The sequence below is a fragment of the Magallana gigas genome, chromosome 8 (genome assembly GCF_963853765.1).
Source record: "Magallana gigas chromosome 8, xbMagGiga1.1, whole genome shotgun sequence".
Taxonomy (NCBI): domain Eukaryota; kingdom Metazoa; phylum Mollusca; class Bivalvia; order Ostreida; family Ostreidae; genus Magallana; species Magallana gigas.
The window spans coordinates 27,493,740-27,521,605 of NC_088860.1; the positions used below are offsets into that span (position 1 = coordinate 27,493,740).

The following is a 27,866-nucleotide window of genomic DNA, read 5'->3' on the forward strand; positions in this document are numbered from 1 at the left end:
TATTGTTACTATGTATATATATTTCAATATTTACATTTTTCAGTGTTTTTGTCTGTGATAACACTAAGAATCGATTTTGCTTCGTACAGTCCAATAAATTCAAATGCCGTGTTGTTGGGACGCAAGGGGGGGGGGGGTGATCATAACTAAAAGAAATAAAAATCATTATGTTCCTTATTTTTTAGAGAAACAAAAGGTCCATGGGCCACATCGCTCACCTGAGCGCATCTATTTTCGCCCGTTAGGTGAGAACAGACTCGACAAACAGGACCAAAACGAGTCATTATCTTATGATAACTTTAAAGCGTCAAAGCTTATTCTTAACTTATATTTTTCATAATATCTACTCATTTCTGGTAAAATATTTATAAAGTAACTTGTTTCCGCCGAGACAGAGATTTAGGATTTTTTTTTTTTTTTGGGGGGGGGGGGGGGGGGGGCTATGGTAGTCTTTTTGCCATGGGTCACGGTTCATCTACCAAGTGTCTTATTGGTTTCCATTGTATTTATTTAACCGTATAACCATAAACAACATGGGTGCCAGATTAAATTTTTCAGATAAAATTGTCTGTAGCTTTCATTTATGAAAAATGAATAAGTGATGAAAAAGGATTTCACATGAACGCAAAATCAATACAATATGCCAACAGGCTTACAAATCGAGTGTCCAAATTGAATTAATTGTTTTAAGTATTTACCCGCTTTTATGTATACCTACACTGTGTATATATTTTCTTTGCATATGTTCCACGAAAGAAAATTGATCAACTGGTATTTGTCTGGAAACAAATGTTCCTTCAAACTCCAACCATTCCACTGCAAAACAGTTGGCACTCTGTGCACGTTAGTGAAGTTGTAAAAAATATTGGATATTTATTAGGGGAATAGGTACGTGTTTAGTTTAATTGAAAGGCTTTGATTGGATTCGATGGACCCTGCAGCAGTAAGTCCCGCGGGTCGCTTTCATTAGCTTGACATGTGAGCAAAAAAAAGAGGGAAAGGAACAGTGAGACAGAACAGTACGTTTGTGATATAGGAAAGAGAAGGACGAGAGGACCAAGATGAGGCTGTTCATCGCGGGATTTCTCACTTTGTTCCTCATGTCGTCTGTATGGATGATAAATTTGTCGCCCATTCTTGAAGGTAATTTTTGCGGAGTGTTTTTTTTTTTCTGGTTCCTTTTCCCTTAATAAATTCAAATCAATAGATATTCACTCATTTATTCTATCCCTGAAAATGTAAAACGATTAAGCTTTTGGAAACTTTTGACGTTTTTGTTCATATTGTAATGTTTTGGAGTTTACTTATCAACTTCATTCGTTAACTTAAATCGGTGAATATTATCCTTAAATTGCATATTGCCTATTAAAAACTCACCTGCCATATACATGTAGTTTTTAATCACTTTTGTAATAAGTATTTAAACATAATCATATTTAGGACATATATTTAAAGGGACGGAATGTATTGTATTGTTTATTAGTCAACACCTGTACAGCTCATAGACATATACAATTAATATACATATGGAGGGGGTGCTATAAGTGATTCCAGTTTGGCAAATTGAAAATCAGCCTGTGTAAGCACATAGCGCAATAGATAAACGAATAGAAATAATTTCTTTCTACTGCTCTGTCCGTTGTGTAATAAAACACCTGCAGAACATCTCATTTAAAATAGAACAAACTAGTTCATGCTGATTTGTTACTGTAAAGGGTAGTTAATTTGTATTCACCTGTCAACACCCAGCGCAATGAATCCAATAAAATAATTGAATTGCAATCGTGTCTTTAAGTAACAATTATTTTTTTAGAATTAAAATGTAGAGTAAGAACGCAATAATTGATCAAAATTAGCTTGAAAAAAATTGATTAAACAAGATAAATTAAACATGACCCATTCCGTGGCAAAATGCTGTTTGGGAAAACGGTCCGTTTGTTCAATGAACTTATCGAATTTTCAATGGGTTATAAATCATTTCCTAGTGGTAATTAAAACACCTAATATACTGATATTCTTGTTAATGAGTTATATGAATGCTAGTGTATATGGATATTTGAAACATTCTATATTTACAGAAAACAAACTCAATCCTCGATAATTGACCAAAGAGGAGCTAGGGGTGAAAGGAAAACTTGTTAAGTAATTAATGATTCGGAATTTAAATTGTATTTTGCAATCTTGCACAATTGCCTGTATCTCTTTATCACAAAAGACTCGAAATATTGATGAATAAGGTGGGATTTCTTTTAACTATATTCATTTTACAAACATAAAGTGTAATGTATCTTCTACAGAGCATTCAAAATATAATTACTAGCCCTAATGACACCCACCTGGCGCTAGTAATTTAATGTGGCTGTTTTGTAAGAAGGCGGTATACGTGTGACGTTTTATGTTTAGATAATGAATTAGAAACTCTGTTTTAATTATATTTATAAAAGAAAGACATGGTATAGGTGAAAAAAATGTAGAAAAAAAGCAACTGGTCAACTTTTTGCCCATCTTCACAAGCCAAGGGTTTATAATCCATTATATTTCTAAGTTTTAAAAAAATCTTACAAAATAGATAGACGTACTTCTCCTTAAAATATTTCTTTACTTTTGGAGAGAATTGATCAGTCTGTAAAATGTAAATTGTGTTTTTAATTTAATCAAATTTGTAACCGATATATATTGTTTTTCTTTTGTACCTTGTTGTTACATTGGTTTTTTTTTAATTTGTTTATTTTTACATGCTAAATACATACGTTGTATCCATGCCCCCGGAACCCACTTTGTAGGTGTGTAACTTCCCATTTAAAAATAAACAATATCTATATAGATTTTTTCACTGTTTATTTTTTCTCTTTTTATTTAGTTTATATTTGACGAGGCTGTATCTTTGCTAACAATTTTGCCAATAGCATTTTTCAATATCTTCCTTACAAATGCATATACTTACTGTATGCAAAGTTAGCATACGATTGGATCAATATGCCAATAAAGTATGGATCTTGGTTGCATAGATACATGTATATAATCCCTCTATCTAAACCAAAAGAAATTAAAAACTGGTCCTCTGATGCAGGTATCGCAGTTTATACGGAAATAGAGAGAACATACATTACAGATGTTTGATCCACTTCTAAATTTATACAGCGCGAGATCACTGTGACGTCATATATTAAAATCTATATTCATATGTTTACGTATATCAGCTCAACACGACCAAAGCTTGTATTGCGCGATACTCAAAACGTGTTCTCAAACCTCAAGGAACCGTAAAATACGAGTAAAATATCAGCCATTTTTGACATAGTACTACGGGAGAAAGCATTAGAGAGAATTAGGGATGCTGCCAAAAAAATTTCGTAATGAATCTGTAGGTTTGATCGTTCTTTTTCGCGCGCACTGGTTCTTAGAGCTTACGTCACTCGCTATATAAAATCTCAGGCTGATCTATGACTAACAAAACATTTGACGACGCTATAACCAGCTGTGCTTAGCCGATAATTATGCTGCTGCTCACATAGTCCGATATATCTGGCGTTTTCCTGGGTTTTAAAGTGTTTGAAATCGTTACAAATTTTCTCCACAAATGGTTGTTAAGTAGACACCAATGACCTTTCTTTATTTTGAAAGAATTGAAGTGTGCAGCGGGGCGGGTTTGGTCAGTTTTTGGCATAAATAAGTCAGACCAAGAAACGTTTACAGTTTCGTCCACATACATGTAATATACTTGTACAAGTTGACCGGGCACTCCTTAAATGACATCCTTCTAAAAGGCCAGTTAAAAGAGAACACATCTAATGGAAACAGCCAGAGAATAACCAATCGATCGTTCGTTAAGATCCATATCCAGCTTTGGTATGCAACTACATTCTTTGTATTAAATTGTCACATGTACAAGTATTATCAAATTATGACTAAACATGTTCATGTGTTAATGTTAGTGACAATTCGGAATAGAGCCAAAGAAAAATCTTCGAGGGTAACAACCCCTCCCTACTCCTAGAAAAGCGCAAAAGATGTTTGCATACTCTAGTATTGTACAATGGTATTTATACATGGCACATAAGCATATCGCACGAAAACCAAATTAGTTAAACTTTTCTCGTCCTTAGACACCGAAGCCCAACCTAATGGGTCTATCGTAATCGGCGCCATTTTTAAACCTCATACTATGGAAGTCTTTGGAATATGCGCTAGGAACATTTCATAAATCGATGAAAATTGTGATTTCAGATTGTTTCACATATTTAATTCAACAACATATCATGTCATGATGATTTGTAGCATTTCATTTCATTAAAACAGTATTTCGGATTTGTAAAAAATTCAAAATTCAAACGCAAGTTTAAATTTACAAGGGTCAATCTAATTAAAAGTTTAAGACTATTACATGACAAAAATGCTTAACTTAAGACTGAAAATTAGTAAAAGACACAAAATTGAATAATCGACGTTCTTTTGGAACAGCGCTGCCCACTGTTACGCATTTACCAAACTCTCTTGATTTTTTTTTTATCTCTTTTTGCGTGGACCCTGAGGTCCACGCAGAAAATATATAAGCGAGGTTAAACCGGATGCTATGGGGAAAATTCAGCCTGCGCATGAGCTAGTCTGGTTCTTGTGCGTAATGGGTAGCTCAGGGAACCAGGCTAGCACACGTTTATCTGAATCGGGATCGGGATTCCGTGTCATATGCACACATAAGTTCAAAGGCGCTGTAATTGTAAAGTTGTCGGTAAACAGGGCAGAAACAAAGTATTCCTTTTAAAGAAATGATTGGCATGTGATATGAATTATCAGTATTATGAAATAAGTTAATGTTATGCCGAAACTACAACATGCATAATTTGCAATGGTTTGTTGTTTTCCGAATACACATGTAACTTAACTTTACTTCTATAGTAGGCGAGGCTAGAGAACTTCCCGATTAAATCTTTAAGCATTTAAGTATGATTGAATAAATATTTCACTGTATAAAAGTTTAAATCTCAAGAAAAATGCACCAAAATATGAAATTTTTAATTTACACAAAGCTGTCACTACATAGTTAACAAAGTAGTGCAAATCGTAATGTGTGCGCAAATAGTAGAATTCACCGAGTGCCTGATACTATACATGCAAACTTCATTCATAGATAGATCATAATTATTTTAGAAGTATGAATCCTTTAAATTCTGAGGTGAAAAGTCAGGGCTATACATACATGTATACGTAATACAACGTACAAATTTAGTGGTTAAAAGCAGAAGGCTAGAGTCGGTGGAATTTCTGATAATCTTAAGGCTGTCACGTTTTCGTTGGAAACACATGCAAATGGTCCACGTATTGTAGTCCTTTTTTAAAGGACAGCAACTTGTTGCAGATATTGTAGCTTAATTTTCGAAAACCTTTGAGGTTTAAAGCTCCCATGGCTACCATGAAACAATTTATTATTAGGCTTTGTTGTGACTAGTATCAACAAAGAGGCTGGATTTTGTATTAACTTAGCTCGCGGGTTTGCTGACGTCACAATAGGAATCGACGTAAAGAGTTGACCGTCAAAGTAAATTCATACATTTTTTTAATGACTATTGGGATGTTTAGAGGCATCAAAGGAAATATTTCAAAAAACTTAAATGCAGTTTATTACTGTTTATACAAACATTTATAATTATCAAGTGCTGAAAATTCAAAGACGTCACAATCATTGTTACATTTTGTTCTATAAAGTATGTGTGTGCGTTGGAACTCTTCCATTTAAAATCATGTTTAAAAAAAGATAACTAGATTAATTGAGCCTTATGCATTAACTTCACTTTTTTTTTTACAATTACAGCTTCGGTAAATTTAACTACCAATCGAATTTTTAAAATTCTGTTCAGCTAATTATTTTATACGAATACAAAGTGATGATGTCAGTAGTTGCCTGGCAAATTTTTTTTGTATTGATTGATAAAAACAAAAATAGCAATTTTCTGTATATTTACAGCCTTACATTAATTGCATTTGTGCATTTGATAACATTCACAATAATGTCTAATTAGTATTTACATGTTCTAAAATGTGTTAATCAGGTAGTCTTGTAAATACATTATGCATTTCAATTTAATTTAGGGTTCTCAGACTAAGGAAATGCTGACGTCGAGCTAACGTTGTAATGAAAATATAAGGTTTTGAGAAATCTTTTCAATATTTAAAGTTGTTTTGCCAAAAACTAGCCGAGAACACATAATGATTATTTTTTATGAATTGATTCATAATTATCTCCTCCGTTATTGTATTGAGTATAATTAATTTCGTCTGAATCGTTTAAAAGTTTGGAGCATAGTTTTGTAGTGCGTTTCTCGGCTAAGATGTGCATTTTACTATATATTTCATTGAAATGGCGTTGCTTGATTTCATCAACGACACTATTTGAAACACGATAACATTATTACCGCGCAGACGAATCTCAAATAAATTTTAGAAATAAAACTCTGAAACCTATAATGGATCACGTGGACAAATTTTCAAGGTAGGTTTTCTCACAAGCAGGTAAACCCGCGAGCTACCTTAATTATAGCAACCTGTCATTAAAAAGCATTTAATTGTATTTTTTTTTATATAAAAAAGCCTACTTTGATTTAGGTTTTGACGCTCTAGGCTAGGACATGTACAATGCAACAGCAAATCTAAAAATCCACGAGATTTGGATGTGCGGCTTGGTGGGGTTGGTATTACAAGGATTTTTTTTTGTTTCATTGAAATTAAAACAAATAGTTTTCATTATTTTCATTAAAATTAAAACAAAAATAAACATAAAAAAATTACTACACAAAAAACAAGAAACTCGTCACACCCATTTTTTTTCTTCGAAAATTCTATTTGCAGTTGCGTAGTCACACCGAGCTCAAGAAAAGTAGTTGAATCATATATATATAAAACATCATTTGTGTCTTGACTGTGACGTAAGCGGTCGACAAAAGGAGAAAATATCCCATATATGCATAGATATATCTATTTTAAAGCATTTGGAAAGAATATCCGGGGATAAAGTGGGATGTGTACACCATCCAACCAAGGGGAAGGGCTCCCTCTTCCATGGTCTTCAACCATAAACTATAATGGAAAAATCTTTCGGGGAGAAAGGGTGGTAGAAAGGACATGCTTGCAGAAAAATCAATTATCTAATTTTTCATAATCTGTTTTTGCGACATGATCAACCCGTACATGCACAGGTAAAATCTAATTGTTATACCTCAATAAATATTTAAAAGTTAATTTGGCAAATCGTTTACTCGTACGTTATCCTTCCATCGCTAAAAATTAAAACAACAATTGTGTTAATAATTGTATTTATGTGTTGAATACTATAATTTTATTTGCTTATACATTGTATTTTTCATGTTTATGTTTGATTAGATATGTTGCATTTCTTTCCCAGGCCTTGTAGAGGTCGTTGGCCATATCATGTAATTTCCCTGCAGTGGTCACTGTCCATGTCTATTTTAAGCCCAAATTCCTAGTCTAAAAACCTCCCAGTGACCTATTATGTACTTGTTAAAAATTCCATGGTGTAATTCTCCCCAAATTAAATTTAATAGCCAATCAAATTAAACGATATGGTCACGTGGTTTGATGCGGTCAGTATCTGACCAGTGAGAGTAGGGTCATTCTGTCCTCATCTCTGAGAGTGTTAGCACGAGTAATGTTTTAATACACCCACCACCATCCCCTACTTTTGAGGTGCCATCTTTTTGCTGGTTTTGTATATATCGTATATAATTTTGAACAAAATATTGTTTTTCTGTAATTTAAGGGGATCAGCATATTGATAAGTTATTTAACATTTTGTGTGAACAGTTTTGGGTCTGATCCCCTACTATGTTGTTTATATTTTTCTTTACTTTCGTCATTTTTAATAAATGACATATTTCATCATGCACAAGTGTTGAGTTCATTTATCAGACAGCAAAAACGGAGCTGCGGTGAGGTTGTGCAGCATGAGAAAACATAAAAGAAAATAGTGTGTTTGTAATTTTTGTTTACATACATTTAAAATGATAACCCCCTTTTTTCTATATAATCCTATATAAAATGTCGGGGATGATTTGAACTAACGACCAAAATTTGAGCGCGATAAACAGATAAACTATCCGGTCAATTTACTTTATATTTTGCACATAGTTTACTCATAAGTTGACCTTTTTAGTGGAAAAAAATTAAAGGAAATCGTATGTTTGAAACATTCTTTTCGGTGACTACTTAATGTGTATAAATTTTTTGAATCATTAAAAGCACACTCTTGGTTGTGTCATGAAAGGTTTTGAAAATCAATTTTTTTCATAGATTAATAAAACAACCAGTTTGAAAACAATTTTATCATAGTAACCCAGAAAAGCTAAACACGAAAATATCAATTGATGTCTATATTTCGTTTTGTTTTTTTTTATATTGTAGACGATATGGATTATCATATGAAAATCATTTACATCAACGAGAAAAGACTTTCTTACAACGAGGCAACACATGCATGTGCCATTTTGAACGCAACACTGTTGACAATGAGGAGCTGGCAGAAATGGTTTATGGTGCAGCAGTTGTTTAACTCCAGCAGCGACTGGAACAAGGAAGCGTGCGTATCCATGAAAGTTTATAATGTAAAACAGTTAATCTGATTGGCTGCTAGCTTATTTACGTCACAGCCAGACTCGCTCAATCTTTGAGAATACCATAGCCGTTTTACATGGATATGGATTTATTCATATTTTACGACAGCATGGAAGGGCTTGATGAAAAAAAAAATCAGTTGATCTTGTTTGTTAAGACAAATTAGCAATTTATTCGGGCGTATTAGGATTTATTTGGAAGAATCAGGATTTGTTTAGACGAATTAGCTAATATATGTTCGGACGGATAAGTTATTTGTTCGGACGAGTAAGGATTTGTTCGGACGAGTAAGGATTTGTTCGGACGAACTAGACGAATTAGCAATTACATGTAGTTAATATTTGTTACGACGAATAAGTTATTTGCAGTTGTTCGGACGAAATGGGATTTTTTCGGACACATTAGTTATTTGTTCGGAAAAATAAGTTCTTCGTTAAACTAATCTGGCAATGAATTGATGTAGATGAAGTGGCGTCTGAATCAACGCACCCCTTTCCTGGAATGGTTTTCCTTCAATTAAAGCTGCTTGGTCCGATTTTATATCAAATTTTATGCCGGCTTTTAAACGATGGTTATGCTTAGTATATGTACAATAATAGACATTGCAGTAGTTTTTTCTAGTCAATGATGCCAAATTTCAATGAAGAAAAATACGTACAAAATTTGCTAACAAACAAACGACATAAAAGGGTACCGCGTTATTTCACCCCTGACGACGAGACGGGTATCATGGTTGTATTACGACTTTGACATCGTATTAAATAAAGGTCGAAATAATCAGACAAATTACAAATAAACATGTGTACGTTTTGTTCGCTAATATTTCTGAAGTTTGCTTTCTTTACAATCGATGCATAGCGCATGCTGGCTGAATACTAGTAACCCCAATTATTTGGGGGACGAAACCAAACGGTTTCCTTTTCTAAAAATTCCCGTGATGCACTTTGGTGTGTTTTTTCGTTTGCCCAAAAAGAAATTATTTTTATTTACTTTGAATATTTCTAACTTTGAAAGGAGACTGATTCTGCTGGTGTAAATAGGAGAAAGTCCATAACTTTCTAAGATAAATGGTTTGTATGGAAAAAAATTTGATACTGTAATAACAACAAAATCGGACCAAGCAGCTTTAATTAATTGCCATATACACGTAAATGAATCTAATATTTTGCTTCTAGAATATAAGCTCAATTCTCAAAATCTATCGCAAATTTGCATGTCGGTAAAGGGTGGGAGATATATTATTTGTTCTGGCGTGGCGCGAAAATTTTCTGTATCCGCGCATGATCTCGTAAACTGCTTATAGTTAGACTTTTCACATCTGCGTATCTATGATTATCTATATATCCCATCTTATGTCTATAATTGCAAATAAATAAACATGTACTGTATTCATTTTAAAAGAAGCATTACAAGGATCTGAATGTTTTGGGATATACAGTTTACTTAGAAAATGTATCTTGCAAAATAATGGTACCGGTGAAAGAGGTATAAACATTCTGCCTAGTTCTTTTTTTTTTAATTGTGTGATGTCTGTTAAGATCAATTTCACAGTGTGGGGTTCGTGAGACACCGTGTAAATCGAATAAAAAAGCTGTAGCTTGTGGTGACAGCAACCAATGGTTCCATGCAAAGTGCATGAGTATATCAGATGATTCATACCAACAATAAGGAAAAAATATCAACCACTTGGTATTGTACTTGCTAAAATAGTTGTAACCATTCAACAACATTGAACACCTATGATGTTTCACCAAGCAACAACACAAATTCTTGGTTATCAGAGTGTAGTAGCAACTCACTGGATAACACCACATCATCCTCGATTTGGAGTAAACTTCTGACATCATCACTTAAAACAAACAGACCGACAGATATAGTCAACAATCAGCGTAAAGGACTTTGCACCCTCATCACAAATTTAATCTAGTCAATTAAGGGGGAAAAGGACACGGATCACGTGACTGTCATTGCAATGATGCTTTGATTTGCTTACTCTATTATGACGTCATAATTAATTTGATTTTATGATGCTTTTTTAAAAAAAAATTAATGCCATTTATGCATTATGACGTCAGATTCGATAGATATGTTCCCATACTTTTCGGCTTTTTAATCTTTTTCACGAGTTGGGAAAATATAACATTTTCAAACATCTAGCCAGGGACAAGTATTCACAGGAAATGATCTGCGAGAACTCGAAGAGATTGTGGTCCTATACAGTAAACACCAAACACGGGACTTAACAGTGGCGTTTCTTCGCTCAAAGTCCCTGACGGACTTCATAGTGACACATTGTCAAAGGCAGAAATCTTGAATAACTAGTTTCACTTGGTTTATAATGTACAAAGAAAGAACTTTTTCAGATATGCCATCCAAAGGAGACAGCCCACATCCAACTTTCATGATGAAAACATCTTTGCTGTGGAAGTCGCATCAATCCTGACAAAACTATTCCAACTTTCGCTTGATACGGTATTGGAAAGGTACTAGACGACTGGAGGGAAGCACCTATTGTCTCAATATTTTAAAAAGGAATGAGACACCTAGCTTCCAACTACCATCCGGTCTCCTCAACTGACGTTTTATGCAAGTTATTGGAACACATAGTGCCCCGCCAAATTATGGATCATTATGACAGCAGCCATATACCGAGTAATGGAAGATCAACAACACAGTTTCAAATAAAGACGATCATGCGAGTCGCAGCTATTGATTACAGATGACGAGGTGGCCAAGTCACTGGTCCTTTGAGATCAGGTAGACATAGTACTGTTAGATTTTTCAAACTTTGACAAAGTGACACATCAACGACTCCTACACAAACTGCATTATTGCATCAGAGGAAAAATATGAAACTGGGTTAATTTTAAGGACTTTCTTGCAAAACGGACACTGCAAGTCACCCTACAGGTTCAATCATCTACCAGGGGTCATATCCAGGATCCACAGGGGACTATGATGGGACCATTACTCTTTCTTTATCCATGACTTGCCAGAGTATACTTCATAAGATGTGAGATTATTCGCTGATGACTGCCTGCTCTATCGCAAAATTATAATCGGAAAGTCAACTCCATATCAGATGCCGAGCAACTCCAGCTAAATTTGAAGCCACTAGAGAAATGGAAATTAGAATGGCAAATGAATTTCACCTCCAGAAATGTACAGTCATCCCTGTCTCCAGGAAACAGAGACCCATAAACAACAAATATCTCCTACAGGAACACACACTAGAGTCAGCTAGCAGCGGAAAGTATCTAGGTGGTACCTTAAACTGGACGGAACACATATGCAATAACCGAGTCAATTCATGCAAGACCCTAGTCCTTCTTCGTGGCAATCTTCAGGTTTGTAGAGCGGACGTCAAATCTACTGCGTACAGTACAATGCTCAGACCAACCTTGGAGTCTGCAGCGAGGGTTTGGGATCCTTATCAACAGACCCATTCCAAATTACGTTAAGGAAGCCAGTACCATCGAGGACTTCAAGAAGAAGCTAATTAACACCACATCAACATTAGGAACTTTGGCGAACATTTATTAGTTTTTAAACGGTTTTAACTTGTAAATAAGAAGCATTTATGTAACACTTACATTCTATGCCTAGGTCAGCACATAATAGGAAGAAGAAATAATTTCATCTTTTATTAATTTGGAACTCTCTCGGAACATCTCGCACTATTTTCAATGCTATCATCTTTTTACTTTCAACCCACTTGTAGTGCAAAATTCACGTAGTAGACTTTTTTTATATTTAGCTCAGTACTGAATTTGACAAGCTAGAGGGGGAGTCTCAAAATCTTATTATATTTCAAAGTATTGAATGAACAACGTTTTTTTTTATGAATATCGAATAATTTTAAAAAATATGCTTGGGACATAGTATAACAATTGTTCATTATTGTCAAATTTGCACAGTGATTAATGTTCGAAAGTTATCATAAATTGGCAGAGAGAATGGTTACATCAATAAATATGTTTAAATTAAGTTGTTGTCTGATGAATGGTTCTATTTGACTGACCATAAGCACAAAATTTGGATTTTTACATTGTAGCTCTTCTGAGCCAATCGGTATTTTACCAATAACAAAGATTTTCTGCTATCTTTAGGACTGTAGAAGCATGGATTGGCCTGACCAACACTATATATGGATATAACTGGATTGACTGTGTTTCTTTGGACTTTGCTAAGTTTTCCTTATTCAGAGGTGCAGGTGATTTGGATTTTAAATCAAGCGAACAATGCTACAGAGTTAAAGAAGGACATAACTTCCGATGGGAACGAAAGAAATGTGGCGAAGAAAATGGTGCCATTTGTGAGCAACGAATACATGGTATTGATCTATTTGCGTTTTTATTAAAGAGATTTCAATTCTCAAAACAAAACCACTGGACTGGTCGTGAGCAATTTTCTGTTAAAATTACATTATAATTAAGAGTTTAAAACTAACGCATGTTTCACTGACATATTGTCTAATTGCAATTTTGATAATCTATCTTAAAACATTCCATTCAATATAAAATTTGCTTTTCCATCTGTAGTTAATAGTACTATAACCGACTGTTAAGAGAGCCAGTCGGTTAGGCTATTTGGTAAAACAAATATGGCCGACGCCTGCATTGCATCAGTTTCAAAGTCGATGCAAGGATTGTGTTCGACAACAAGAAATTGAAAAATCAAACCGCTCTTCAATTATAATTTTTATACATTTTAGGCATATGACAGCGTTGAGCCTTCTAGAGTTGAAATTGGTGTACTTGCAAATATATATTATATCTTATTACAAGATTATAAATATTTATGCTATAAACAGTAAACATCTAGGGCTGCGTGCAAGTACACCAATTTCAACTTTAGAAAGCTCAATATATTATTTTTTCATGTTTAATGTCTAGAATGGTCAATATAGATGTTTTTATTACTTTGGAAAAATTTGGAAGTCATATATCGAGTTACAAGCGAGCTACAGAGGTTGGAATTCTCTGTTTTTTAAACAAAGCGTCGATTTCTGTTATTGTTTACAGATGTGTTGTATATTGGTATTAAATTTAATGTTGCTTTTTGTTGTTGATAACATTATTCATGAACATATTGAATCAGTTTATCTTGTTTGCCACAAGTTATTTTGTCAAAGAAATGGTAATTTCTGTACTTTACATTATTTGTAAACAAATATAAGACTCGAGCTTTGTTTACATAACGACGACTTCTTTTCCCTGTCTCTTTCTTGTAACTTGACTTCTAACATTCACCCATAAAGAAAATCTGCATCGTCGATAAATAAAGTTTTCTTCGGTGTTAATAAAATACATGTACCTCTTTACTGACTTTTCGGACGATAGTTTGTTTATTGTCCCCCTCAACAGCAACTATTTCCCTCGGCTTCGCCTCGTGAAATATAATTGCTTTCTTGGGGGACAATAAACTTGCTATCGTCTTCAATGCCAGTAAAAAGGTATATAAATTGATTCGTAACGCAATAACGCATTCTGGTTTCACGAAACATAACCAGCAATACTCCTAAGTAAGAATGCAATATTTTTTTTTTTTTCATATCGATTTAATTGAGTGCATACGTGTGTGTGTATTCTGCATTTGCACTTATAATAAATCTTTGTTCCACTAGGAGGAACTTGTGCTCCCGAGGAGTTAATGACGGGGGATATTATTGATATTACTGGATATGACGACACTGACTGTAAATCTTACTGTGCGGGCAAGGAGGAATGTTACGCTATGATCCATTATAACAACGGGACTCAGGACAACTGTATCCGTATGAAGAAGACTTCCGCTGGACCCACTGTCAATGTCAAGTTAAAACAGTGTATCACAGGTTAATATCTACATCCATCAAGTAGGAATCCCTCTATTTCTTAAACAAATTGTTGTATATAATTCATAGCTCTATAAAAACTGGCAAGACTGACATCTACACGCCCCCTTTATTGATTGGTCAAAACATTCAGCAACCTATGAAAAATCACGGACTGCCCAAAATAAATATGATGTCTTATTCAAATATCTCATTGATACTCAACGCTGTTGTTTTTTTTTATCTAACGTACTGATGTGATTATTAACAATAATTTAGTAATTTTACTTTCTTTTTACGAACAGTTCATTAATTTGTGAATAGAAAGGTGTTAATATATACATGTACAGTAACTGCTTTCTTTGATGATTCATGTACATGTTACATGTAGTCCCCTCCGCCAAAGATCAGTATCAAAGATAACCATCTTTCCTCCTCGGTAAAATGACTATACAACAGCCCCCCCCCCCCCTCCCCCACCTCTGGAAATGCTTATGTAAAAGAGTCTCCCCCACGGAAAGCTAACAATTAGTGACTTTTCCCCCTTTGAATAGCCAAGTTACCCCCACGGAGGTCCTACTTTAGAGTAACCCCCCCCCCCCTTTCTTCAATTCATGATTATGGCGGACCATTCGTGGCAATACATGTATTTCTGAGATACGCATGATTACTCATGATAAATGTTTAGCTGCTTTCAAAAAATCAATTGGCAAATATTGACAAAAAGTTTGTGTGTACCATTTGAAGGAAAGAGGTGGCGGTAAAAGATCGCAAATCTTATTACTCCCTATATCCCCAACATCCATACAATTAAGGTAAAAACTACGTTAACTTACTGTACTAAATGGTCATGTCATTTTTGGCAAGTTAAACACGAACAGTGATTCTCCAGAGAAGAGATATGGCGCGGACAAGTGTGACCGCGTAGATTTTACGGTGCTAGGGTATTTCTTCTGGATCTGCATCCGCCGTGTGCAGTACGAACGTGGTGAGGGAATGTTGGCGTAAAAGTAACAAGTTATAAGGTTGAGGCGCGCTGCGGGCCGTAAGTTAAAAACAAAGGTTATGTATGCCGTATTCCCAAGGGTCCACCAATATGCAATTCCAGAGAAGTAAAACGAAGTGATGAAGGATTCCGTATTTATTATCAATCGAATTTAAAAGATGAACAATAACAAACAAATAAGCGACACAGACGGAAGTGGCCGGTAATGCGTCAGGCCTCCGAACTGAAGATTGACAAATACGATTCAGTATATATAAGAATCTAAACAATGAGTAAATGTGACAATTTGATGACATCAAATGAATTGAGTGAAAGATTCACAGGTATTATGTAATTAGATTAACTCAATGAGTCTTTGATGGCCAAGACATGAAAGGCATATAATTACGCAATGTTGTTTCAAGAGATTAGCAGTTCTTGGGAGAAACATCTGTCTGATTTGTAATAACAACTAAATAAAGAGTCTGCCGAGTGTCAATGGCTAATTCACTTTGTAAACATTAAATTCTAAGAATATATGACAAAATAAATGTTGTATTTGAAAAGTAAAGTCCGAAATAAAGATAATTATAGAACAGTCAATTTTGCACTGTGATAATATCCCCCCGCTCCGGTAAAACACGTCCTCGTGTTTGAAAGGAACTGTCAGCGGTAGAAGTGTCCGTTCCCATAGTGTCCGTTGTAACCGTTGCTATGGTTGGGGTATAACTGGTTTCGCAAGTCACAGATTTCTTTGCGGTGTTGAGATATGACTTGTTTTAAATCAAAATTTGTTTGATGTAAATCTTCGATATCTTCCATCTGAAGTTGAATAGTTTGATCTTGGTGATAAATATCATCACGAAGGTCATCTATGATGTGTTGTTGCTCGGATAAAGAATATTCTAAATCGGAATTTCGAATGTTCAAGTCAGAGATGTCTTTTTCTTGGTCCTGAGAAATATGAAGTTGGTGATGATTTTTCTGGATTAGCGCTTGAATTTCTTCGGATGCCATTTTGTTTATTTCTTTGGATGCGTCCAGTTTTGTCTGTAGCTGTCTTATTTCTTCTCGGGAATTCTCTTGAATCGCGTGCATTCTGAGTCTTGTCGAATTTAACTCCTTTTTCATTTCATTGAACTGGGTAATCAATCCTAAAAAGTTGTCCTGTGAATCTTTAAGAGATTGTTTTGTTTGGGCAAGTTCGTGTTTAAGAACAGCCGAATAGTCCATCAAATTACGAAGGGCCGAATTTCTGATGTTGTAGAACGGAAGTTCCTTCAGATGTTGTTTTTGTTCGGAATACTCTTGGATCCTGTATTTACCACGTACCTGGTTCGATTTTGATTTCTCTGCTCTGTGAAATGTGCAGGTCCTGGCGAAGTGTCCAGGCATGCGACATCTGAAGCAAGTGTTGTTGAACCAGGGTCTATGTTGTTTGGAATTTGGGGGAAAGGTCCAAGACATCCAAGCTGGCCGAAATCGATAAGTTTCCATCGTCGTAGGGGAACTCGCTTGCTGTATAGGTACGGGATCTAGCTACTGCAAGGTATATGCAGCAGCCCCGGGCGTTGTTATTACCCTTAGGATTCATCCACCAATTGTGACCGCGTAGATTTTACGGTGCTAGGGTATTTCTTCTGGATCTGCATCCGCCGTGTGCAGTACGAACGTGGTGAGGGAATGTTGGCGTAAAAGTAACAAGTTATAAGGTTGAGGCGCGCTGCGGGCCGTAAGTTAAAAACAAAGGTTATGTATGCCGTATTCCCAAGGGTCCACCAATATGCAATTCCAGAGAAGTAAAACGAAGTGATGAAGGATTCCGTATTTATTATCAATCGAATTTAAAAGATGAACAATAACAAACAAATAAGCGACACAGACGGAAGTGGCCGGTAATGCGTCAGGCCTCCGAACTGAAGATTGACAAATACGATTCAGTATATATAAGAATCTAAACAATGAGTAAATGTGACAATTTGATGACATCAAATGAATTGAGTGAAAGATTCACAGGTATTATGTAATTAGATTAACTCAATGAGTCTTTGATGGCCAAGACATGAAAGGCATATAATTACGCAATGTTGTTTCAAGAGATTAGCAGTTCTTGGGAGAAACATCTGTCTGATTTGTAATAACAACTAAATAAAGAGTCTGCCGAGTGTCAATGGCTAATTCACTTTGTAAACATTAAATTCTAAGAATATATGACAAAATAAATGTTGTATTTGAAAAGTAAAGTCCGAAATAAAGATAATTATAGAACAGTCAATTTTGCACTGTGATACAAGCACGGACGGAAAAACAGACGACGTGATTAGTCGATTTTGTAAATTTGTATTTAGAATGTTTTAGACAGTTTTACTTTTAAAATCAGAGTAATTATTTGCATTTGACTGTATAACATGTCATTTATATCCTTAACATTCTGATCAAGTCAGTTAAGTTCTACAACGTTGCGAGTTTAACCCAGGTAGGGGATTGTTTTTAATCCGTTTTATGAAAATGAAGAGTTAAACTGATAAAATTTGTTTGTATCAAGATGCAGCTCATATTGCGTTCAATATCTTAGAAATAGCTTTGACGAAACTTTAAGTTGAGAGTAAAATTCCAAAAGTTCAAGCTATATATAGTACTCTGCTTTGACAAATGATATTAAAATGACACCATTTCAAAAAATGTACGTTTTGGTATCGTGAAATGTAGATGTAAGTATGTAAAAGATATAACCCAAGTAATACTGCAGTTCAACATTTGTAAATATTGGGTAAAACAGTTTGTGATTTAAACAATAAGTTGCTTTCTTTAATGATTCATATAAGGAGATGAAGGTGGCGAAATTGCAGGAAAATACATAGCCCGCGTTAGCGGGATGTAGATTTTTTCTGCATAACCCTCATAACCTGCATGGATCATCAAAGAAAGCATTTTTTGTTATATTTTCATCCTTCATTTGACAAATTATTGAATTGATCGTAAAAAGTAAAGAAAATAACTAAAATATTGTTAATGTACATTAGTACCTTAGGTAAAAGAAACCGTTAAGACCATCATTAAAAACATCTTTGTTTTCCCTAACCCGACCCTAAATTTTGAAGTTGGGTTGGTAGGTAAATATTTTTTTTCTGCCAGTGCATTATAAATTAAAAATGAAAAAAATCAATCAATTCTTTAATTAATTACAATACTAAAAAAATTGACCATTTGTAAAACAAATTGTTATACATGTACTTGTATGAATGGAATGCAAAACAAATTTAATAACGAATTCACAATTTTGATGTTTTTATCTTTAAAAATATGTTTGATTCAATGTGCATGAATAGATTCATTAACATTTGTAACTTTGTGACTTATTTAAATATCATTTTAATGATAATGTACATGCTTTAAAGTATCAATTAAATTTTCAAAATTAATTTTAGTCATGACTTTAATTAACGTGAAATTAGGTAAATTTGAAAAATCTTTATTATCTAAATATATTTTCTTCCCTTGCATTATGTTTCAAATCCGGGTTAATATTTCTTTGTATAGACACCTATTTCCTTGTCAAAGAAGGATATTATCAGCAAGTGTAGTGATTTTGTGTAAACATGACATTTTAAACCAACTCTTTTGTTTCGGTCTATTTGAACTTTGACGAATTAAAGAGAACTGTTTAAATTTTTCACAACATAAAGAGTACGTCTTTTATATCACATGTACCAACCTTATTTTTAGAATACTTATTTCTCCCTAGCTAACAGAAAAGCAGAGAGAAGTTTGAAAAATCAGGGAGACTGTCATTATTTGAAACAGCATAACCTACAGAAATGATGATATACATGTATTATACATGTTACATGATGATGGTTACTGAAGGTTTCAAACAATCTATAAAAGGGGTGTGTAGATTTCAGTCCTGTCAGATTATACAGAGCTATGAATGTAAAATCAATTTTCGGAAGAAATGGAGGGAATCACATTTGGTGGGTGTAAATATACTAGTAATATAATATTATGCAGTACTACTATTAACATTGTGGCACATAATATAAATGTCATGAATTTATCATCCACAGGAGAAATCAAATCCTTAGCAGACATCCCCACTACAGCGATACCTAACGATAATAGTGAAACGCCTTCGTCTACTTGTTCTAATACCATTGGTAACTATCTCTCTGTCTCTCTCTCTGTGTGTGTGTGTGTGTGTGTGTGTGTGTGTGTGTGTGTGTGTCTCTCTCTCTCTCTCTCTCTCTCTCTCTCTCTCTCTCTCTCTCTCTCTCTCTCTTTGGTCGACTTTACTCTGTCCCGAGTTTTTGCTTCCACCATATTTCTTCGCTTGATATTTCGATAATCATAAATACATTTGTGCTGAAACTACGTTCATCCACTAATAGGAAAAAAGTCCAGAATATCTATTTTGAAACGCCCCCTCTACTGCTTCAGGTTTCAATACACAATCTAAAATAGAAAGTCTGCGGCGATTTTGCATTGCATCAGCCATGAAATAGCCCGGATGGTAACGTTGAAAAATTGTGCAAGGTATTCCGAGTGACTTCCAAATGATTAAACATTTCCCATTATAAATCTCCGTAATAAATTTATTTACGTTCATGTGAACTTTTATGAGAGAAAAATGATAATGTGCCAATAAAGAAATCTTGAATATCCCTTATATATCGATTTCATCTATATTTCTTTCACAAGTATGTGTGTTTTTTTTAATAAAAAATCATCAAAAGGTGATGGAAGCAATAACTTGGGACAGACTACCAACCGACTACCAACCGCAGACACCTGACGATATAAATTTTTCTCATAATAAAAATAAATACCCTATACCTAAAAATACGTGAAAAGTATGTGTCGCCGCCATCTTGAATTTTTTTCAAACTGTCACATCGGGTGAAATATTTGCTTAAAACTCATCGGTAAATTAATTCAAATTTTAAAAAAGTAATTTTACAAATGAGTTTTAAGCAAAAATTTCAAAATACGATTTAGACGAGGGTATGCGGTTGAAATACATGTCATGAAACATTGAGGTTTTTGGAGGAAGTAATGTTGAACAGTGATTAGTGAATTTATGATTAGTGAACAGTTACTGCAAAATGCATTTTAAAAAATCCATGAAACCTAATTCTCATTGGAATTACAAATAGTTTACCGTAATTAACTTGATAAACTTACAAGTACATGTAAGAGCTAATGGAACGCCCCCTCTAACGTGAACGCTCTATACCATAAATTTATTATTGACAGGCAAATTGAAAAAAAAAATAACCTTTTTTGCAAATCTTCTCTATTCATTTTGATGTTACCATTCAAAATTCAATTTTCTATATGAAACTTTAAAAACAAAAGTGTTTATTGGAAGAAGAAGTGTCCCGCAATTAGTGGTACGTGTTTACAACCTGCTTGCAATCAAACTGTAAACTATCAACTTTTTAAAAAAGTTTTTTTCTTTCCAAATTTGTTTTTAAAAACGTTTTATATCAAAGTGCATGATATGATTGGTGGTTCGTTCAAGCTCATGAACGTTGTGTTTTAATTTCAGCGTTTTACACAAACGCGGTAAGTCCCGCCATTAGTACAAGTACTGTCACAGTGACCCCCAGCACCGTGGACACGACCTACATATATACCAGCTGTTTCAATATCACCGTCACAACGACAGAGACGTTTATGAATAACCTTACCACTTACATCCCCCAAACAACCATCTCCTATGTGCAGTCGCTGCTTACCACTACCATGACAACAATGGTTCCGACCACTGTAGTCTATACCACAATCTTGGCGCCATCTACTGTAACTGTCCAAGTGACGCCATCGCCTACCTCGTGTCAAGAAAGAACAACTTTTATTAACATAACGAACACCAAGTACATCGAGGAAGCCATGGAAAACATCACCAAAGCTCTGTACGTAGATAAAAAACAAATTAGTTCTTATGTGCGCTCCAAAACATGCGCAGAGGATAAACGACCATCCGCGGCTACCGTAGGGTATTTCGGGATCGTATTTATTGCTGTACCCTTCGGTCTGATTTTTCTTCTGGATTTGCGCTCAATTTTTGCACAGATGAGAGACACCGCAAAACACTGTCAGGTCTGCTATGATTCGGATGAATAGCAGTTTTCTTGAAAGTGAAAAAGTGTTCTATTGAAAGGAAGAATTCTAGAGATAAAACTGAACAATTTTTGAATCGATTGCCGGCAGATATTTTACCTTAATTAACGAATGGTTTGTCCTTATACAATCCAACACATAATTTAAGTTTTGTTGAGAAAAATTGCCTTAATTTTTCAAAAAACTAAGACTATCATATCTAATTTTGAAATAATGAAAATTATTTATCAAAACCTTCAAAGCTGGTAATCTTCGGAGAATCTTCGTAACTACCACATTCTATTTTTATCAACTGAGATTTCCCCCCTCCTTTATTGTGATTTAGCTAATGACATAGCCAAACCACGATAAATCCATTTTGAATCAATGTGACTGCGTGTTATATTAATTTACGCATCCTTTGAACCCTTTTCTAGTCCCGCTTTTTGCCGTGTTCATAAATTGACGTCAGTCAAAGACAACATTAAATACTGTTTACATTGTTAGATGTTGTCCTCTTTTTTTAATCATGTTTTTTACGGTCCAACCGTTAGGGCGATCGCATCATAAGTTTGAATTGAATATACAAAGCTATTTATGGCGTGATTTACCAAATGGACGAATAAACGTTATCAAATCAAAGTACTGCAAGTACTAATACGAGTTGATGGTTTTGATCAAATCCCCTTGCTTCAAATGAAATAGGGTCTTAAATCCAAATTTTGACTTTTGACAAGTGAATTATATAAGAAAGTATTATAAGATTAATAGATAGGATATTTTTTAAAGATATTTTGTGCAATGAAAAATGTTTCCTTGCTCTAGTTTAACACAATTATTTTGATTTAAAAGCAAAAGCAAATGTTTTCTGCCACTTTTGAAATCCAACTCTGAACTTTTAGTTAAATGGAAAATAAATGTTATATTTTCTTGATTTTTTCCGATTTAGACTTTCAACTCATGTCTATGACATGAAACTATTAATTATTTATTATACTATAGTTATCTAGCATGTATACATTTCGTAAATAAAAGAGCTAGGAATTTTTTTTCGCATAGACTTTGTATATACTTGTACTGTCATTAGTATTCTGCAAGGAATTTATCAGACAGGCATCTGCAAATAATGCACAGATGTAAGCCACAGCCCAATGCCACTTCTACGGCGCCCACAATTAATTACATAAGTACCGCTGTATTTGCAATGCTTGATGTGTAATTCAATATATATATATATACCTAAGTGAAACAGCTCTTATTGTGAAGTAGATCTTTAAGAACAGGGACTATAAAAATGGGCTTAATGTATATTAATATAAAGTCCCGTTAACAGTTGTTTGATAATTACATGTATTTAATAATAATTTCTCTTTATATTCAATATCTTTCCCAGTAAAATATTCAAACCACAGCAGTAACTGTGAAAGTCCTGCTGAAGAACTTTAATTTAAAAGCCTAACACAAACCTAGTTGATACATTTATTGATAAAATAGTAAATTTGAAATAGCCTTCAAAAACACGTTCATGTACACATTAAGCAGTATCGCTGATACCCATTCGATCAATAAGCATGGGTGAACTCACGTGCACTGTAAACAAACAATAGGAGCGACTTGTATATATACAAAGCCTATTTTAAAATAATAATAGTAAATATATAATCATTTTTTCAACTGACTCAGCTCCCTTTGCTTCAGATTCTTCGTTTGATATCCACGAAACTCCTCTGGTCTTCTTCCTCGAAACTTAAGCTTGTTTACAAACACGGACAACGAGCCGCGTATTGATATCTATATGTCCATAAATTTTTTTACGTCAATCATGTAAAAATAGTGTGGTTTTATATAATGTTCAAATACGTCAATTTTTAGAATAAATTTTACATTTTGTTTCTTACTATAATTATTACAATATGTTTTATATCTTAAAAATTTTTTTTTGAGAGATATATCACTTTTGTCGCTACATTTTCATAACACTATTTTCTTTCACGGATCGATAATATTTTTTTTAATAAATCATTACCAATAATCACGTGATTAAGCACTCCTAGACATGAAAACCTCAAGCCTTTATGTTCATATAATATGTAGTTTATCCAAGTTAAGAAGATCCCTAAAATTATAATCATATCGTAAAAGAGATCATCAAAAAAAATCATCTCCCTTGCGCCGAACAGTATTTCAACCAATGATTTTTCTACCAGTAACAAAGAATAGGAAGTGCACAGCCCGGACACTGTAAATTATTTCAACTCTTTCAAGGAAGACGGTAGTAAAAGGAGGCTATAGTTCAAATTTTCCTTTTGCCCAGACATTGTCGTTGAAGCTTGCAGTGCTATCCTGCACTTCATGTTTTGTTTTGTTTTTTTTAACAAAACGTCAATACCTCTTAACAATTAAAGGCAGATCATAATAAATCTTCTCGTCTTGTTAGTAATATGACAGAGAATTAATCAATATAATTTTAAAAAATAACCCACATTGAACCGCGAAACAGATTAATTAGTGAATTGAATAATTAGGTTTGAAACCTAGACCATTTTAATGCGCCTCCATGATATCGCCAGCACCTGAATAATTTAGTAGACAATATTGTTATGATCACTTCTTATCTAGTAATAGTAAGGTGAACTGTAGGCCTAGTAAGAATCGAAGTAATAACGCAAAGCTCCTGATCGACTTTTACAGATCAATTTATTATGAAGGTCAATGTAAATTTCAGGTTTCATTATGTAAATTTTCTGCGCACCTGTTAGGTACCCATAATATAAATAACTCAATTCAAAACCTCCTCGTGAAATCAGACCATTGACGTACCAAAGTTTTCAAATTGATATACAAATGTTGTTAAACACCAAGTATGTCAGGCCAAAGTTCGCAATGAATGGGTTTCAAACAAGAACTTATTTCTTGTTGGTTGTTAAATAATTGGAAGTAAATATATGAACTGTTAATATTTCATATGTATATCATATTCAAGAGCATTGAAGTGTACAAGCCAAATACTGTTACATGTATGTATTTCTATGTCATCAAACAATGCCGTCCGAGCTGATCAAGCCAAGTTAGTACACAAAGGTCACAGAAAAATATTTTCACGAGTTGACCTTGGCCTGTTAGGTACTAGCAGTAAGCCAGAAGTCAGAAATTAAGAGTATGAAATGCTGTAGATCTAATTTTAAGGATTTGTGCTGATAATATATCAGTCCTCTTTTGAACATGAATTAAATTATATGCATTGCAGTGTAAGCGAGCCTTCCGGGGGAAGTCTCAATATAGGGGAGTCTGGTATTGTGTACATGTCTCTGGGAGAAGTCTCAATATAGGGGAGTCTGGTAATGTGTACATGTCTCTGGGAGAGGTCTCAATATAGGGGAGTCTGGTAATGTGTACATGTCTCTGGGAGAAGTCTCGATATAGGGGAGTCTGGTAATGTGTACATGTCTCTGGGAGAGGTCTCGATATAGGGGAGTCTGGTAATGTGTACATGTCTCTGGGAGAGGTCTCAATATAGGGGAGTCTGGTAATGTGTACATGTCTCTGGGAGAAGTCTCAATATAGGGAGTCTGGTAATGTGAACATGTCTCTGGGAGAAGTCTCCATATAGAGGAGTCTGGTAATGTGTACATGTCTCTGGGAGAAGTCTCAATATAGGGGAGTCTGGTAATGTGTACATGTCTCTGGGAGATGTCTCAATATAGGGGAGTCTGGTAATGTGTACATGTCTCTGGGAGAAGTCTCGATATAGGGGAGTCTGGTTATGTGTACATATCTCTGGGAGAGGTCTCAATATAGGGAAGTCTGGTTATGTGTACATGTCTCTGGGAGAAGTCTCGATATAGGGGAGTCTGGTTATGTGTACATGTCTCTGGGAGAAGTCTCGATATAGGGGAGTCTGGTAATGTGTACATGGTCTGACAGTCATCATCGGTTCCGACAAAATAACATGATTTGTAAATTTTTGTAACGAGATCCAGGTTTACACATGTTTGAAGTTATAATAGTTTGTAATTTAATTATGTGTAAAACTTTGTTCATGCACATTGAATTTTGAGATATCAATTCATTCAAATTACTTTAACCACGTACAAGGTATATAATACTTAATTAGGACCCAAAAGAAACATAAATTTGGCACAATTTTTTATACACATTTAAGGGGTAAATGAAGACGATTTTTGCATATTTTTGCATGGAACATAGTTACAATTATACAATGCGTATGTGCTCATCATTTTAACCAGTGTACAAAATAAAGTGTATGGCACGAACTTTGCCATCACAGGCTCCTGTCCTAGATCTGAAGAGACTAAAGTTTTTAAATTACTCTTCTTTTATATGCGGCGGACTCACTGGCCATTTTAATTTTTATGATCAAGTAACATTCCTAAATCTCTAGATATTGTAAAATGTATGTGCATAAAGATCCAACCACCCTATGAATTCTAAACTATTGTCCATCGCAAGACTGTACATGTACGTCGCAATATTCAACATCAATATTCTGCAATATCTAAATATAGACACATTACGTAGACGACTATATTTACATAGCGGGTATGTTCTGTATGTAGGCAAAGTACACAAACATTTTACGGGAATTCTATCAAACACGGCAACCAACATTCGATTTCATAAATACAGTTAGGAAGATGATCAAATATTCAGTAATTTGATGTTAATCTATATCAATTTGATTTCTATTGTCCAGCGTGTTTGAAATATCATTCTTTTGACTTTATATATATCGCAATGTTGACCAACATCGAGTCGACATTGTGTCCACATCGTGTGTCTTGTTTCCTGTTTACATCGTCGACATCGCAATGTCGATCGATATCGGGTCGACATCGTGTCTACATCGTACCTCTTATATTCTGTTTACATCGTTGACATCGTCGATAGCGCAATGTTGATCGACATCGAGTCGATATAGTGTATACATCGTGTGCCTTCTTTTCTGTTTACACCGTCGACATTGCAGTGTTGATCAACATTGTGTAGACTTCGTGTCTACATCGTACCCACCTCCTATAACCTGTTTACACCGTCGACATCGTAATGTTGATTGACATCGTGTAGACATTGTGTCTACATCGTACCTCTTATATCCTGTTTACATCGTCGACATTGTAGATACGCAATGTTGACCAACATCGAGTCGACATCGTGTTCCTTCTTTCTGTTAACATTGTCGACATTGCAATGTTGATCGACATCGTGTAGACATTGTGCCTACATCGTACCTCTTACATCCTGTTTACATCGTCGACATTGTCGATATCGTAATATTGACTAACATCAAGTCGACATTATGTCTACATCGTGTGCATTCTTTCCTGTTTATATTGTCGACATCGTGTCTACATCGTACCTCTTATATCATGTTTACATCGTCGACATTGTCGATATGGCAATGTTGACCAACATCGAGTCGACATCGCATTGTTGATCGACATCGAGTTAACATCGTGTCTACATTGTATTTTTTGAACCTGTTTACATCGTCAACATCGTGTCTACATCGTGTGCCTTCTTTCCTGTTTACATCGTCGACATTGCAATGTTGATCGACATCGAGTCAACATCGCTTCTACATCGTACATCTTATATCCTGTTTACATCGTCGACATTGTCAATATCGCAATGATGATCAACATATTGATATTCTATATGTCTAACATTGTATATTTCTACTCGCAATGTAGACAATGTAAATTCAATATTGGTTCAACATCATCGACATTGCGATGTCGACAATGTCGACGATGTAAACGGCAAAGATATATTGGCAATGTTAACGATGTAAACTCGATATCGGTTCAACATCGTCATCGTTGCGATGTCGACAATGTCGACGATGTAAACGGCAAAGAAAAATTGGCAATGTTAACGATGTAAACTCGATATCGGTTCAACATCGTCAACGTTGCGATGTCGACGATGTAAACGGCAAAGAAATATTGGCAATGTTAACGATGTAAACTCGATATCGGTTCAACATTGTCGACGTTGCGATGTCAACAATGTCGACGATGTTAACAGCAAAGAAATATCGGCAATGTTGACAATGTAAAATCGATGTCGTATCAATAGTGTATACATCGCGATGTTGACGATATCGAACCAGAAATATGTATTGGACATGAATAAATCTTTCAGGATCAAATTCTACACAGCTTTATGTACAACTTTGTAAACAAATAAAGATTTACATCCAATTCTGTTACTTTGTTTTTTCCATTTTATCTGCAACTCACAGGAACTTGTTAAACTATATCCAACAACAGGAGTATACATGTTCAAGAGATTACAATGTAATAAACAGCACAATAAACG

At 34.6% G+C, this 27,866-nt stretch overlaps 1 protein-coding gene across 1 annotated transcript; it reads left to right on the forward strand.

Annotated features, from left to right (window-relative positions):
- The first annotated feature begins 598 nt into the window (after positions 1-598).
- Positions 599-27,785, forward strand: LOC105341886 (uncharacterized). The gene is made up of 6 exons (XM_034471633.2): positions 599-1,143; positions 8,413-8,587; positions 12,732-12,955; positions 14,249-14,458; positions 19,490-19,579; positions 20,971-27,785. The coding sequence occupies exons 1-6, from the start codon at positions 1,062-1,064 to the stop codon at positions 21,546-21,548; spliced, it is 1,359 nt and encodes a 452-aa protein (XP_034327524.2). The 5' UTR covers positions 599-1,061; the 3' UTR covers positions 21,549-27,785.
- The last annotated feature ends 81 nt before the right edge of the window (positions 27,786-27,866 follow it).

Bases quoted from the DNA above. Each gene is read 5' to 3' on its own strand.
- LOC105341886 (XM_034471633.2), top strand. From the start codon at position 1,062: ATGAGGCTGTTCATCGCGGGATTTCTCACTTTGTTCCTCATGTCGTCT. The intron at 1,144-8,412 runs GTAATTTTTGCG...TTTATATTGTAG, and splicing joins TTTGTCGCCCATTCTTGAAG to ACGATATGGATTATCATATG. The intron at 14,459-19,489 runs GTTAATATCTAC...TATCATCCACAG, and splicing joins GTTAAAACAGTGTATCACAG to GAGAAATCAAATCCTTAGCA.